This window comes from Rutidosis leptorrhynchoides, chromosome 9 (assembly GCF_046630445.1).
Source record: "Rutidosis leptorrhynchoides isolate AG116_Rl617_1_P2 chromosome 9, CSIRO_AGI_Rlap_v1, whole genome shotgun sequence".
NCBI lineage: Eukaryota > Viridiplantae > Streptophyta > Magnoliopsida > Asterales > Asteraceae > Rutidosis > Rutidosis leptorrhynchoides.
In genome coordinates, this window is record NC_092341.1 from 245,332,755 (window position 1) to 245,350,738 (window position 17,984).

General features: G+C 37.6%; 1 protein-coding gene across 1 annotated transcript in view; it reads right to left on the bottom strand.

Moving 5' to 3' along the window:
• Positions 1–17,984, bottom strand: part of LOC139868645 (uncharacterized) — a 96,470-nt gene that overhangs the window by 71,670 nt on the left and 6,816 nt on the right. Inside the window, exon 7 of the mRNA XM_071856977.1 lies at positions 16,702–16,794. Within this exon, the coding sequence (XP_071713078.1) occupies positions 16,702–16,794 (93 nt within the window). The remainder of the gene's footprint in view (positions 1–16,701; positions 16,795–17,984) is intronic.

The following is a 17,984-nucleotide window of genomic DNA, read 5'->3' on the forward strand; positions in this document are numbered from 1 at the left end:
TATCGAAGCCCTAATGCACAAACATGTCCCTCATGTTTTGGCCCATGTAAAAGCTTCGTGAGTGGATCCGCAACATTTTGATCTGTATGAACTTTGCGAATACATATCTTTCCTTTTTCAACTTCATCCCTTATGTAGTTGAATCTCCGCTCAATGTGACGAGTCTTTTGATGGGCACGAGGTTCCTTGATTTGAGCAATCGCACCCTCGTTATCACAAAAGATCTCAAGAGGGTCCTGAATGGAAGGGACCACTCCTAAGTCGTCGATGAATTTCTTCATCCATGTAGCTTCCTAAGCTGCCAGTGAGGCGGCAATGTACTCCGACTCTGTAGTGGATAACGCAACAACCTCCTGTTTCGAACTCTTCCAAGAGACCGCACCACCATTTAACATGAAGACATAACCGGATTGTGATCGAGAGTCATCTCGATCAGTTTGGAAACTCGCATCCACGTAACCTTTTACAGCGAGTTCCTCCTCACCAGACCCATATATTAGAAACATATCCTTAGTCCTCCTAAGGTATTTCAATATGCTTTTAACAGCAATCCAATGACTGTTTCCTGGGTTATTCTGGTATCTACTTGTCAAGCTTAGAGCGCATGACACATCCGGTCTAGTACATATCATTGCATACATGATAGACCCAATAGCAGATGCATATGGGACTTTCTTCATTCTCTCTTGTTCATCTTTCGTGGTAGGACACTGAGATGAACTGAGAACGGTTCCTCTTTGAATAGGTACCAAACCTTTCTTAGAGTTTTCCATCTTGAACCTTTTCAAGATTTTGTCAATGTATGTACTTTGACTTAAACCTATCAATCTCTTGGATCTATTCCTATAGATCCCAATCCCCAATATGTATTGTGCTTCTCCAAGATCCTTAATGGAGAAGCAACCTTTTAGCCAAGTTTTGACCTCTTGCATTGTGGTTATATCATTCCCAAACAATAATATATCATCCACATATAGCACAAGGAACATTATAGAGCTCCCACTAGCCTTCTTGTATACACAAGCTTCATCACCATTTTTAATGAAGCCAAATTTCTTTGCCTCTTCATTAAAATGATGATTCCACATTCTAGATGCTTGTTTCAATCCGTAGATTGATTTCTTTAACTTGCATACCTTTTTAGGATTTTTCGGATCAACAAAACCTTCGGGTTGTACCACATAAACATCTTCCTCAAGATATCCATTTAGGAAAGCGGTTTTGACATCCATTTGCCATATTTCATAGTCATAGTAAGCAGCAATGGCAAATAATATCCTAATAGACTTTAGCATTGCCACTGGCGAGAAAGTTTCATCATAATCAATCCCTTGAGTTTGAGTGAAACCTTTTGCTACAAGTCTAGCTTTGTATGTATCCAAGTTTCCATGTATGTCGGTTTTCATTTTGAAAAGCCATTTACAATCAACTAGCCTAGAGCCAGGAGGTTGCGTAACAAGTTCCCAAACTTGGTTGTCATACATGGATTGCATCTCAGATTTCATGGCTTCCTGCCATTTATCTTTATCAATCCTTGATAAAGCATCTTGGTAGTTTGTTGGTTCATCCAAATTAACTGTATAGCAACCATCTATGAGAAAACCATATCTCTCAGGAGGATTGCTAATCCTACCAGATCTACGAATGTCTTGTGTATTTTGATCATCCATTTGATCACTATCAACATTTTCATGTTGAGTGCTAGTGTCAACCAATTGTGTATCATCTATTTGATCACTATCAACATTTTCATGTTGAGTGCTAGTGTCAACCAATTGTGTATCATCTATTTGATCTTGAACCTCTTCAAGATCTATCTTCCTTTCACTATTTCCTTCTATTAGGAACTTAGTTTCAAGGAATTCCGCCTTCCGAGCAACAAATACATTTTGTTCAGATGGATCATAGAAATAGTATCCCATATCATCCTTGGGATATCCTATGAAGATACACTTCGTGGATCGAGCATTCAACTTATTAGGGACGTAACGCTTAGGATAAGCTTCACATCCCCATATCTTTAAGTATGATAGAGAAGGAGGTTTTCCAAACCACATCTCGTGAGGAGTTCGTTCCACTTTCTTGGTTGGGGCCATATTTAAAATACGAGCCGCGGAGCTTAGACAATAACCCCAAAATGATAGAGGTAACGAGCTTCTTGCCATCATAGATCGAACCATATCCATTAGGGTTCGGTTCCTCCTTTCGGAAACTCCATTAAGTTGGGGTGTTCCGGGTGGAGTAAGTTGTGAGATAATCCCACAACTCCTAAGATGATCTTGGAAAGCATCGCTTAGGTATTCACCTCCTCTGTCGGTACGAAGTACCTTAATTGTCTTATTGAGTTGATTTTGTACTTCGTTTTGATATTCTTTGAATGCTTCAAACGTTTCGTCCTTGTGTCTTAATAAGTAGACATATCCGAAACGACTAAAGTCATCAATGAAAGTAACGAAGTATCTTTCACCATTCCTAGTCATGGGCTTAAAGGGTCCACATACATCCGAATGTATTAATCCCAATAAGTCTTTAGCCCTTTCATAAGTTCCTTTGAAAGGTGCTTTAGTCATCTTGCCTTGTAAACAAGATTCACATACATCAAACGAATCCATTTCATTTGATTTCAAAAGTCCATTCCTTTGAAGTGTATGCATTCGGTTCTTGTTTATGTGACCAAGGCGACAATGCCATAAATAGGAATCACTCAAATCCCTTTTGAGTTTCTTGGTGCTAGTGTGGTATATAGAGCTTGATGATGCGTCATCATGAACCAATTCATAAATTCCATTTGAAGGTGAAGCCTTGAAATAGAATACATTATCTAAATAAATGTGGATATCATCATTAACAAAATTAGGATTAAAACCACATTGTTTCAAACGGGAAACAGAAATAATGTTTCGACATAAGTCGGGTGCATACAAAACATCATTCAAAATAAGTTCCAAGCCACTTGGAAGTTTTAACACAAAGTCTCCTTGAGCTTTCACTTGCACTTTAGCTCCATTCCCCATGAAGAGACTTGATGTTCCCGTTTGCTTGTTACTTCTTTTGAACCCCTGCAAAGAATTGCAAATATGAGTTCCACATCCCGTGTCTAATACCCATGTATTAGAAGAAGTAATACTAAGCTCTATATATACCACATATATATTACCTGAGGTTTGCCCTGCATCCCTCTTGTCCTTCAACTCCTTAAGATAGACCGGACAGTTTCGTTTCCAATGACCCATCTCACCGCAACCGAAACATGGGTCTTCCTTGGGGGTTGCCTTCTCGGCTACCTTTTGCTTCTTAGCCTTGTTGATGGTTGGGGTAACCATCTTCCCCTTCCCTTTGCCTTGATAGGCGGGTCCTTTTCTCTTAGCCACCTTTGGCTTAGAGGTCTTACCTTTGGACCCACCTTGATCGATTGCTAACACGGGTAAAGCCCTTTTATCCATGCTAGTTTCCGCCGTTCTAAGCATACCGTGAAGCTCACCTATGCTCTTATCCATCCCATTCATATTGTAATTAATTACAAATTGATCAAACCTTTTTGATAGGGAGTTAAGGATAAGATCGGTGGCTAACTCATTTGATATGTTCAAGTTAAGACGGTTAGCTCGATCAATAAGGTTTTTCATCTTAAGTACATAAGATGAAACCGATTGGGTGTCGTCCATACGACAAGCATGTAGCGCCCGAACCGTTTCGAAGCGTTCGACACGCGCTTGTTGGAGGAACATCTCCTTCAATTGCGTTATCATGTCGTATGCACTATGATGCTCGAAATCCTTTTGGAGTTCGGGTATCATAGTCCCAAGCATTAAGCATGAGACTTGAAGGGAGTCGTGGCAATACTTATCGTAAAAGGCCATTGCCTCCTCATCATCCTCATCCGGTTGATCGGGAATGGGGTCCTCAAGTACATACGCTTTATCCTCTTGTTTGAGGACAATCCGAAGATTGCGGAACCAATCCATAAAGTTGGTATGGTTGAGTTTGTCTTTCTCTAAGAGAGACCTTAATGATAGGTGGTTTAGGTTAAGTGGTGCGTTTAGAATGTTGTTGTTGTTATTGGCGGCCATCTACAAAATTAACAAAGTTCGTTTAAGTATCGATTTTAATTTAACATTCAATACCCTTTAAATCAAATTGAATTATTAAATTCTAGAATCCAACGGTAAACCAAATTTCGGTTAGGTGACCTTTATCCCGCAATTTGATTTAGCTAGGTAGTCAATAAATGACAATTGCAATCCATTTGCAACTTCTAGAGTATGGGATCATGCAATCCTTTTGCATGGCATATTTATCCCATCAACGCCTATTTGTTCCTCATGCTTCGGTGACCCTAAGTTCATGATTCCCAGATCAAGTCGTCCTACTTGTATAGACTTGTAAATTTAACATACATGTGGTTAGGTGACCTTTATCCCACAAGCATGCGAAATTTACCTTAATCATATTAGTTTGCTCATAACGGTTAGGTGACCTTTATCCCATCATGAGTTCCCTAATACTTTTAAGTGTCACACAATAGGATGGCGTTTAACTTGTTTGCCTTGTTAATAAGGGATTTTAAGTTTTCATTAATTCTAGTTTGAGAAAACTTTTGCACCATACACCAACATGCATTTAGTGTATGGTTTATTTGAAAATCCATTTTCATGTTTTGTAATTAAGCCAATTACTTGATATAAACCATTTTATATGTATGATCCTTATCATGTTCTTAATAAGCGTTTATTAATGTCCTTTTACCATTTCAATTTAACCATTTAAATTGTCGTTTTGCATGTTGTTAATAGCGTCTAATTTAACCAATTAAATTTTAGTTTTGTTTGTTGTTTACATGTGTGATTAACTTGTAGCATACAAACATACAATCCACAATCATACAATAACAACCAAGCATGCAAAACAATATGTTCACAATCAAGCCATTTTTGGTAAGCATTTTGTTTAGCCGAAAACAAAATGCCACCGGGTAAGGGTAATAACACAAAGTAGGAGATTTTAAAACTCCCACTTAATCTTGCATCCAAATGCTTCTTCTTGTGTTCTTCATCTTGCATCTTCATTTTTACAAAAAATATATCCTAATACATTTTTCTCTAAAAAATGAAAATACAACCTAATCTATTTTACATACCAAATATAAAATAAATTACATAACCAAAGTAATAATATTACAAACCAAATTGCATGAATATTACAACCACATGAATGAATTAATATTACATACCAAATGAATGAATTAATTCAACCAAACATGCAACCATTCAAACAAAAGGCCAAGGCTTGATTGTGAACTTCAACATACAACAAAATGACCAAAATGGAGCAACCAAAACCCATTTTGGGTCCATACAAATTCGGCCAAAAAATTAATCCCACCCAAACCCAAAGTTTTTGCATTTTACTTGCATGCATGTTCATAAAATGCAAAATATAGTGGGTTTAATAAATCATCTCGAAGCATATTTCAACAACTTCGGCTCTAGATACCATTGTTGGGTTTTAACAAGTTGCATAATACTTAGAACATTTTAAGAAACAAATTAAAGCGGAAGCATGTAAGTATTAACATTTGGAACTTGTAAACCTTTAACCAATTAAAGTTAAAACCCAATTAGGATCAAGTTATGAAATATGCTTACAAACTACAAGCAAGTAAAGAGATTATACCTTCTCCTAGCTTGTTGTTAGATGATGATGAAGATGATGATGAATGGAGCTCCAAAACAATGAAACCTCAAGTAGCTATACCCCAAGCTTGACACCAACACCTTGTACTTTGGTTAGGATTTAATTAACACTTGAATTAGCTTGCAAAAAAATGAAATGAACCCTCTTTGTTGCTCAAAACCCCACGGCAGTTTCAGCTCAAAGGGAGCAGATTTTTGCAAGTTTTTTTTTAGTATTTTGATGTGTATAGCATGTGTTTTTAGTCTCCCACATTCCTTGGTACTTATGCCCATGATACTTGAAGAAACCATACACATGGTTAGTCAAAGTGCATGCTCCAATGCCACTTACTAGTTAGTTTTTAAATAAGTTTTATAAAAGTTAAATTTTTATAAAACTAATTTATAAAACTTCCATCTTTAATTTATATACACATTACATTATATAAAACCAATTTATATAAAATGTAATATAAATTAATTAATTATTTAACCTATAAATAATTAAATCCATATTATATAAATTATTCCATAATTTATATATATATACACATCAAGTAATATTTAAGAAAACCATTTTTCTTAAAGTTCAAGTGTCGCGTATTTGATCAATGAACCAATCGTTAAAATCAAATACTAATAAGGTGTCGGTAAGCTTGTTATTGGGTATGACCCGACTTGGATCATAACATGTTAGCCACATTAATTTAATATGTCTCTCGGGCATACAGAAAAACCTACATCTATGATAGTAACCGGCGAGACCTAGAAATTGGCAAATATGTGTAGGAGTAGTGGGAGTTTCCCACTTGCTGATAGCTTCGATCTTTGCGGGATCAACTTTGATACCCCGGTCGCTCACAATATCACCCAGAAATTGAACTTCCTTCAACCAAAATTCGCACTTGGAGAATTTGGCATAAAGTTGCTCTTGTCTCAAGAGTTCTAGTATTAGTCGAAGATGTTGCTCGTGTTCTTCTTCGCTTTTAGAATAGATGAGGATATCATCTATGAAGACGATAACGAACTTGTCCAGATATGGCTTGCATACTCGATTCATGAGATCTATGAATACAGCAGGTGCGTTGGTTAAACCGAATGGCATCACGAGAAACTCATAATGACCATAACGGGTTCTGAACGCAGTCTTCATTACATCGCTCTCCTTCACCCTCAACTGGTGATAACCGGATTGCAAATCGATCTTAGAGTAAACGCTTGATCCTTGCAGCTGATCGAAAAGATCATGAATTCTGGGAAGGGGATACTGATTCTTAATCGTCAATTTGTTGAGTTCACGGTAGTCGATACACATGCGGAAATATCCGTCCTTCTTCTTCACAAACAAAATAGGTGCGCCCCAAGGCGATGAACTTGGACGAATAAATTCACGGTCTAGCAATTCCTGCAGTTGACTCTGCAACTCTTGCAGTTCGGAAGGTGCTAGTCGGTAAGGTGCTTGAGCTACGGGTGCAGCTCATGGCACTAGATCGATCTGAAACTCCACTGATCTCGGCGGTGGTAATCCTGGTAATTCTTCTGGAAAGACGTCGGGAAATTCGTTCACAATTAGCACATCCTCCACACTTTTCTCTTCAACTTCTAGCTTCTTCACATGCGCCAAAACAGCAAAATGTCCCTTCTTCATAACCTTTTGTGCCTTCAAGCAACTAATAAGGTTCAACTTCAGACTACATCTATCTCCGTAAACAATCAGAGGCTCACCATCTTCGCGTGGTATTCGGAGAATCTTCTCACCACAGATAACTTCGGCTCTTACCTTGGACAACCAGTCCATACCGACAATCACATCAAAGCTTCCCAACTTGATGGGTATCAATTCAATCTCGAAATCTACACCGGCTAAGTTTATTATACCTCTTCGGCCAATTTGGTCAACTTTCTCAAGTTTTCCATTGGCTACCTCAACAAGCATACTCTCCTCCAAAGGTACTAACGACCAATCTATCTTAGAGCAAAAGTGTCTACATACGTAACTCCTATTGGCACCAGTATCAAACAAGACAGAAGCTAATAGATTGTTGATAGTGAATGTACCTGTGACCAAATCAGGATTCTCACGGGCATCTTGGGCGTTCATGTTGAAGACTCTTCCACGTGCTAGCCCGGCATCCTTCTTCTTGTTCGGGCACTCATTCTTGAAGTGGCCCTGTTGACCACACTCAAAACACTTTCTTGGTCCAGTAGGGTTTGTCTTCACAGCTGGGGTGGTGATCTTGCAGTCCCTGCCAATGTGCCCAGTCCTCTTACACTTTTCACAGACCACATTGCAGTACCCTGTATGATGCTTGTAGCATCTCTTGCACTGCGGGAGACTACTCTTGTAGTTAGGGTTTGAGCTAGGGTTCGAGTTGGGGTTCCTCCAGTCGTTGTTTCCCTTGAAACCCTCATGCCTCTTAGTTGGGTTCTGATCAAAGACCTTCCCTTTGTTGCCTTCCCACTTACGCTTCTCATAACTAGCTCCTGATTCTGATTTCTCTTTCTCTGGTTCCTTGCGGATGATCTGGTTCATCAGGGTGTGTGCCATGCGCATAGCTTCTGGGACATCTGTTAGTTTTGAAGAGATAACATTTCCCTGAATGGTCTTGGGAAGTCCCCACAAGTATCGTTCCATTCGCTTAAATTCAGGGGTAACCATCGTGGAGCACATCAAAGCTAACTCTAAATACCTTCGGTTAAAGCCATCAAGGTCGGTTCCCACAACCTTCAGCTTCCAAAACTCAGCTTCCATTTTCTGAATCCACGTTCTGGGGCAGTACTCCTCGATCATAGCCCCTTTGAATTCCTCCCACGGGTAGCATAAGCCTCGTCGATTCCTTTAGCCTGAGCAAGCGTGTTCCACCAGGTTAAAGCGCCGTCCAATAGAGTACAGGAGGCGTACTTAGTTTTGTTCACTTTTGAACAGTTGCTCACACGGAACACAGCTTCCAACTTCTCAAACCACCTTGTCAGTCCAACTGGCCCCTCAGTACCACTGAAATTGTGGGGCTTGCAGCTCTGGAATTCCTTATAGGTGCACCCGTTATGATTGTTCTGGTTATCGGGTGGAGCTTGGGGGTTGGAATTCGCCATAGCTGCAGCTACTCGAGCAGCAATCATTTCCTCAATCTGTGCCGCTGTGGGCGTTTCCCTTGGGACTCTTCCGTTTACCATTGTTCCTCTGAACAAAAGTTTCGACTCAATTTAAAACCCAGCATTCAATAATATTATAGCATAAGGCACCAAGTATGGGATCAACACAACACACAATTAATTAAGTAAAGCAACCAGATACAGATACCACAAAATCATCATACAGCAGCGTAAATAGAACACCGTACAAAATTTAAACAACAATAAGTTCTATTCATTAATAAGAAAGTTGCATACATCCGCATAAGGTTCGTACAACACATGAGTAAAACATGAAACTACTAACAGAGTTACATAAGAAAATCTAATACAATAATCCTACGGTGATGGTGGGTAAACGATGTCCATCAGGTGGGACATCTGTTCCTCGAGCTCAGTTACCCGAGCACGGAGGATATGCACTTCCCTCGTCAGTTCCTCGACGACGGGGGATGCTGGTGGGGTAGGCGGTGCAGATGGTGCCGGTGGTGCAGATGGTGCAGCACCAGAAGTAGATGGTGCGTAACGGGCAACCTTACGCACGAATGGGTCAGCAGGATATGGTACGACCCTCTTACGGGCTGTGACCCTAACCAACTGTCCATGTGCATCCACGAACGGTCTTCCTCCGTTAATTCCTGGGATAACGGTACCATCAAAACAATATCGCTTCTTCGGCGGGGTAGAGGGCGGCTGCACGGGCTCCTCCTCAGGGTCCTCCTCGAAATCATCCTCGGAATCCTCTTCGGAATCCTCCTTGCTGGAGTCATTGGATGATGAATCGGGTCTGAATCATCTGAAGGTGGATCTGCCCGGCCGGTTGTCATAAGTCGATATCTGCCTGGTGGAATCGGTACAACACGTCCATCAGCGGTGAGTCTAGCCCAATGCCCATGCTTGTTACGGAAAGGACCATCTCCATTTCCCCAGGAATTACAGCATCGCCGGAATGGTGCTGTGGCTCCGGGAGTCTAGGGCTGGGTGGTGCTGGAATCCTCTCGGGATCCTCGTCTCTGTTTGAGACGTCCATCAGGTCAAGCACGAGTCCACTAGAAGGTGAATCGCCAGAGTTGTCGAAGGATAGCGGTGAATCAGCAACAATCGTAGGCGAGGCAACAGTCGTCTCTGAGTCACTCTCGAAGTCAAAGGTCATGGGCAGCATGTTTGACATCTGAACAAGGAAAAATAACTTTTTCCATGTCAGTAAGACATATAGCAAGCACAAAATCAGGCATTACATCATCCTAGCAGTACATGACATGGTAATGGAAACAGTTCTAAACAGAAGTAACATGCAATAACAAGAATATGTAGCAGCATGCGGTAAGTTCTCATAGCAGTAACAGTAAGCATTAGCATGCAGCAGTTTTGCAGAAACAGGTAAACAAGCAAGTTATAGATTAGTCCTATCAGTGAATCCTACTTGGCTCGGTCAAGACTCACTAATGCAACCTAATTCCGTACAACCAATGCTCTGATACAAAATGAGACGCCCCGTACAAAACAATCGTGTACGATTCGTCAACAACCGGATCTTTACACGGTCAAATACTACATGCTGTTTGAAAACCAGTTTTGCATTCATAAAAAGATAGCGTTTACAAAAGATAACGTGACACAAAGGTCGTTACAAAGTCATTATTTGAAAATAACATAAGTTACGAAAGCATGGTAAAAGTTTCATGATTGAGACATCTCTAAGTAATGCAGCGGAAATCTAACACAGCAGGTCTATAACAGCAAGTCTATAACACTAAGACAGCAAGTCTAACAGCAGAAGCAATCATTGTCTAAGCACCTTAGAAATACACGCTTAAAAGTCAACACGAATGTTGGTGAGCTGTAGTTTGTAAACAGTAAAGTAATGTAGACCACGAGTTGTCGTATTCAAAATAGTATGAAAAGTATATGCTTGTCCGTGGGCACCCGGTAACTAACTTAACGTAATAATAATACCCCCTAAAAGTACACTTGGCGAGTGCATATGTCCTCGAAGTATCAAACACCCGTTAAATGCTAGCGCGACTAGCCCGAGTGGGGATGTCAAACCCTATGGATCCATATCTAATATTCGCGTTCACCGGCTCAAAAACCAATGATTAAACGTTACCGTGCTAAGGGGAAAGTTTATGCCATTATATAACCCACACATATGTAAAGTTTAAGTTCTAGTGTCAAGTAAGTAAACATAAAAAGCGCATGTATTCTCAGTCCCAAAAATAGTAAAAAGTAGTAAAGGGAAGCTATAACTCACAATGAATAAGCAGTAAAAGTCGATACGAAACGTATGCAGGTAGTAAGTCGGTCCGAAAGGTCATCAACCTAATTCAAAGGTCACTAGGTCAGTATGTTGGCCTAAAAGGTTTAAAAGTGAATAAATTAAGTTTAAGTGTCATCATCATCATCAATCATCATCATAAAAGCTAAGTAAGTTTGACAAGAATAGAGATTGAAACAATAGGCTGACTTCGGTCAGCTGCTACGACCTCTATGCAAAACGAAAAGATGCGTAGTCAGTGGCTAACGCTCTGTATATGAGTCCTCTAACTTCTGACCAATTTTCAGAACCTAAATCGTCTTCGTTTGACCGTGGCGACGGTTTAAGTGCGAGTAGGTCAGAAATTTTCAGCACAACGTTACAAAAGTTATCGGATTAAGTGCGAGTAGGTCCTAAACCGTATATCGGATTAAGACGATTCCTAAACGAAAATTCATCTACTCTAAACGAACTAACTGCAAATCAATTTTCCAGAAGTCTAGGAATCTGATCAGATCCCGAAAAATAGTAAACAAGTGCTCCGGTGGGGTTCTTGGTTCTTGATGCTCATCACGGTTCTCATCCTTGATGCGTGTAAGCTTCAAGTGTACAACTCTTTGATGGGTTAGCATCACCTTGACCAAGATTCAACCATTAACACACAATATGTTAAGACCAAGTAAGAACGCAACTCATTTAAGAGTCTTAGATGGATGATGAACCAAGGTTACATCATATCCTTAGTCTTAACACAAATACAAATTCTATTTACAACTAAAGCTACAAACTTTAGTTCAATCAAAAAAATATGAACACAATCTTAATCAAAAGAAGTGATGGAACCCTAAGCTAGAGAGCTTGGATCATTTTCACACAAGTTATAAGATTACAAAGCTAGAAAGCTTGAATCTTTGGTGTTCTTGAAGATCTTGAAGCATAAAGCTTAGATCTTTAAGTTACATGAAGACCATAAACACAAGATTTGATCTTTATAACAAAGTAATGAGATCATAAGTTAGAAAACTTAGATCCAACAAAATGTATGAAGATTCAAAGCTAGAAAGCTTGAATCTTGGTTGTTCTTGAAGATCTTGAAGCATAAAGCTTGGATCTTTAAGTTACATGAAGAATACAAACACAAGTTTGAATCTTTAAAACAAAATAACAAGATTAAAGCTAAAAGATTTAGATCTACAAAATAGGTGAAGATTCAAAGCTAGAAAGTTTGAATCTTCCATGTTCTTGAAGGATTCAAATCCATGTTTGAATCTATAAGATGTAATCAAGATCAAAAGCTAAAAAGCTAGACCCTTTAATGATGATGATGATTTCATGAAAGAGAAAGGAAGAAAAAGAAGAAAAATCAAATACTTACACTTTTTAGAGAGAGAAAGACTAGAGAAAGAATTAGAGAGTAAGTGTGTGTAAAATGCAAATGAGAGCAAGTGTAAAATTAATGGAATAAGGCTTGTATTTATAGGTGGTGAGAGTGAGGGTGGGTGGTGGTGGCCGTAGGTTTTCAAGGGGACAAGGGGGACACCTTTTTCACTTTTTGGTTAATGGTTGTCTAAAGTTGATGCTTATGTTAGGAGCCCATGCAACATTAAGGATAATACTTGATAAAAATGCTAGCATGTTCCCTCTAATAAATGGGAATTTGTCTTACTTATTAATGAGTCACTAGTTATTTATAATTGAGCTAATTAAATACTCCCTCCGTCGCACTTCAAATGTCCATCTTTCTATTTTGGGATGTCCCATATCAAATGTCCACTTTGTATACTAACCAATGAGAAGAGGCTATTCTGGAGAGAGAAGATTTCTGATTGGTGGAGAATGAAGTTAGTGGAATTTCCTAAAACTGTGTGCAAAAAGTAAGTAGACACTTGTAATGGGACGGAGGTAGTAGTCCACTAGCTAGTGTAGGGTGGGCTAAGGTCCAACAAGGTAGAAAGTCCAACAAGACTAACTAGTGTGCTCTAGTAAATTACTAAGCGTAATTAAGCATCCAAAAACTCAAGTAATTGTTATTATAAAATAACAATTAGTATTTCGTAGTCATAATATTCCGATTACGACAAAAGTTAAACGTATACGCACTACGCAGTTCGTTAAAAACGTCAAGTAACACTAACGGTCATAAAGGCTTCCGGGGGTTAAGTTAAGTATCATACGTACTTAATGATATGTTTTAACATATAAATGAAAGTAATCAACATGTAGGGAGTTCTCAGAGTATAATATAGCTCAGTACGCACAAATACGCAGTTTCACGAAAACACAAAGCACAAAAGCAAGTCAAAAAAGTTTGGTCGTTAGACCACAGTTTTAAAGAAACTCACCCCACTTACTATAGCATATTAATGTCTTGTTGTAACTTACAAAACACAACAACAACAACAACAATAATAACAACAGACTCAATCTCACATGTGTGAGGTATGGGAAGGTGAGACGTAGATAATCCTTCCTCTATCCTAGAATAAAGAGAAATCATTTATCCACCCCGAGTGAAACACTCACAAGAGTAGAGAATGTTCTCCCTCTATCTGTTTTACGGATAAAGATTGCTTCCAATAGGGATGAGATCGGTTCCGGAACCGTACCGAACCGTACCGGAACCGATTAGTACCGGTACCGAAATTGGGTAAATGGAGAACCGAAACTGTACCGAAATTTCAGTACGGTACCGGTTTCGGTACCGGTACGGGACCGGTATTTTTCGGTTTTTTACCCACTTGGTACCGCAATTTTTTGACAATGATGTAGATAATACGAGTGACATGGTTTAATCATGTATTGTTGTAACATCCCGTTTTCCTAGAATATGACTCAAGGTGCGTATTTAACCTTGTGTACATTTAATATTGCATCTATGATCGTTTGTTTATAGTTTAAATGTTAGAAAATGTTGAAAATAGTGTGATCAGGCCTCATGTCACGTCTGGGCACTATGTATCGCGTTTCAGCTAGTCGCGATACGCGACAGGTGAAGCTGGAACGCGACAGGTTAAAATCCTTCAATCTGTCCACTTTGTCGCATTCTGGTGAGGATTGTCGCATTCTGGTTGTCGCGTGATGCGACAGGTTATCGCGAAACGCAACAGAGGTCGATGTTTTACTTTTTTGTCCATTTTAAACGAAATCTTTTGGGGGTGTTTAGGTCTTTTCACTTATGTCCGGTTTTGGAGACTTAAAGGCTGGTTCAAGCTTATCCTAAAACATTAAACACTTTCTCAACCACAGCCCATTCAATTTTAGAGAGAGAGAGTTAGGGTTTAGTGAGAGAAAGCTCATTTAGAGAAGAAGAAGACCGAATCTCGCCCGAACCTAAGTTTTAAAGTTGTTCCTTGCGTCTCTAGCTACACTTTGATAGTCTTGGTAAGTCTTAACTCTATGTTTTGAGTTTTAATTAGTTTATGCTAGGGTTTGGTTCATTTGGAACTTGTATGACCCATTTGGAGGTTAAATGGGTGGGTTTTGGGTTAGATTGATGAAAGTAAACCCTAATAGCCAAAATCTAGGGTTTGGTCTCATGAATTGAGATTTATAAGGGTTAATTGTGTTGTTAGGCATTAAAACACTTGTTTAATGTTGAAAGAGTTGTAAATGGGTCATGTTTGACTAAGTTTGTAAGAGTAAGTGTTAAAATGGGTCGATTGGGTAATGTTGACCTAGTTTGGGTAAAATGAGTATGAAAAGACTCTAAATGGTGTTAGTTGATGATATTGGGCTAAAGTCACTAGCTTATAGTGATTTATAATGAGTCGTGGCCATTTATGGGCGGTTTTGGGTGTAAGTGAGTTATTTAATACTTTGGGTCATTAAATGCCCAAGTGTAAGTAATGTGGCAAATTCCACTAGTTGTATATTGAATGTGTACTTATGTATTAGGTACTTTGCTCGAAGCATTCGGGAGAAATTAATCACCACCAACGTGTTAAGGTGAGTGGAATAATTATATGCGTGCATATATGATGTATTTATTTATGTAGTATGAGTTGTGAAGTGTCGACGTGTTAAGACACCATTTCTCACGTGGCGAGTGATGTGTCGACGTGTTAAGACACCACTCGGGAGTGAAGCATCGACGTGTTAAGATGCCACTTCGAGAGATGTAACGAGTGAAGTGTCGATGTGCTAAGACACCACTCGGGGTGAAGTGTCGACGTGTTAAGGCACCACCCGGGTGAAGTATCGACGTGTTAAGATGCCACCCGTGGGGTTAGTGTACGACGTGTTAAGTGCACTAATGGTTGTTATGAACTCCGACGGTCCTTTAAATACCGTTCCCTCGTTCGATTGGTTAACCATGGTTGTGTGTGGATTGTAGCATATTATATTGTTAGAACTATATGCTATTGTTATGCTAGCTCGCATGGTGGAAGGTTTAGTATTATACTCGTGATGGTATGATTATTTATATTGCTAGCATGTATGCGGTAAATGTGTATGTGATTGCAAGTAAGTAGGTTGTATATGTAATCGTATAATTGTTGCACTCACTAAGCATTAGCTTACCCCTCTCGTTGTTTATCTTTTTAGATGCAGGTGCAGATAAGGGAAAATGGGTGGTTGGGCACTAGGTGTCCTTTGATGATGTTTGTTGGAGATTTTGAAGTTGGCCTAGCGTTTTGGGTAGTTTAGCCACAAACCATGTTCGAAGTGTTGTTTGGATTAAAACTATCGTTTTTGGATAGGTCAAACTTGTATCACATTATTTAATGGCCTTCGTGCCTTATGTAAACACTAAACTTGTTGTATGTTTTAACGAAACGTGTGGAATGGTTTGCATTATTTAATTGGCGCGTAAATGTGTATTACTTTTTTAAAAAAAAATTATCGTATGTAATACGGGTTGGGTTGTTTCAATTGTTTATAAAAAATTTGAAAAAATTCATATAAAATTCGTCTAAATAAAGTTTAACAAAATAAACCAACTAAGCTTCGTCTAAATTAGTTCTATGAGAAAAATTATGAACATTTAACTATATAAGTACCTGCATATAAATCTGACATTATACATTACCAGAATAACTAAAATATGTTGAATCAATCAATTGTTAATACATCAAATTAAGTAACCAACCATTGAAAATATTTATAAAAAGAGTCGATAGAAATATAACATTCAATTGAATCACTTAAAACTTGCGAGAATAGTTGTATTGATATCTGTTAATGACATGAAACCTTAAAAGAAAGACATAGTAAATAATAACTTTCAACAATAAAACATCAAGAAACCGTGGTTGTTTCATCCTTAAGAGGTGGCGGGTCAAGCAATCAGACTGATCTTGGAAGCATGATATATTTATCACATGTAACTTAGCTTCAATATATACAATTATTATCAATTTTACTTGAGTTTTATTATGACACTGACTACGGTTTGTTGATGATGATGTTCGAGAAACAATGATGATGAATAAATCTTTGTTTTTTTAGAAAAAGTCGACACCGTAATAGGGATGTTTTTTATTGCTGATTATGATTTATATTATTCTAATATTCTAATTTATAGTATGTGTATAAGTTCGGTATCTAGTACCGAAATACCCTGTAAATACCGGAACTGGAACCGTAAAATTTCGATACCGAAAACATCGATTTCTTAAAACCGGAACCGATACCGATTACCGTTCAGTACCGTTTTCGGTACCGGTACCGGTTCGGTACGGGATCGGTTTCGGTTTTTCGCTCCATTTGCTCATGCCTAGCTTCCAAGGAGACCTCCGGCCCAAAAAGTAGAAGAAAATAAACAAAACAAATAAATAATAAATAAATAAAATAAATAAATACAGTAAATAATTTAACTAAAATGAAATAAATAAAAAATAAAAAGAATAAAATAGATACATACACGATAAAAAGTAATAAAAAATAGACGTAATGAAAAGAATAAAAAGAATAATAATAATAATAATAATAATAATAATAATAATAATAATAATAATAATAATAATAATAATAATAATAATAATAATAATAATAATAATAATAATTAATAATAATAATAATAATAGTAGTAATAATAATAATAATAATAATAATAATAATAATAATAATAATAATAATAATAATAATAATAATAATAATAATAATAAAGTAGTAGTAGTAGATAACTAATATAATAAAATAAAATAATATATCAATAAAATATATATAATAATAATGGGAAAGTAACCAATCGGGGGAAGCAAAAAACAAATTTTTTTTTCGTTTTTTTGGAATTTTTTTTTTCAGACATCAAGATCACACGAAAATATGAACATTTAAAAAAGACATTTCGTGATGAAAGTTATTATTTAGGCAGGAAAACGATCGGCAAAAATAACATTCAAGATAATATTGATCGTGAAGAATGTTAACGTTTTTTTCTCCTTCATGTTTTGTGAAGTAAAATTTTGCCCGATTTAGAGTTTACGGTTTAGTATTTTGGTGTTTTGGGTTTATTCCAAAAACCCAAAATCCCAAACCCTAAACCCTAAACTCTAAACCGTTCGTGTTAAAAACTCAATCTAAATCCTAAATCTAAACCCTAAACCTTAAACCCTAAATTTCTAAACCCTAATTTCTAAACCCTAATATCTAAAACCTCAACATACGCTCGAAAAACACGATAATTGTTATATATTACTTCTTCGAGCATTTTTTCCCGCCAAAATAAAAATATTTATCACAAAGTGTCTTTATTAAATGTTCATATTTTCATCCAATCTATAATGTTCGTGAACAATGTTTTTTCAAAAAATGAAAAAAAAATTGCTTCCCCCCGCTTCCCCCCAATTGGTTACTTCCCTCTTTATCCTACCACTATATATATATATATATATATATATATATATATATATATATATATATATATATATATATATATATATATATATATATATATATGTATATATATATATATATATATA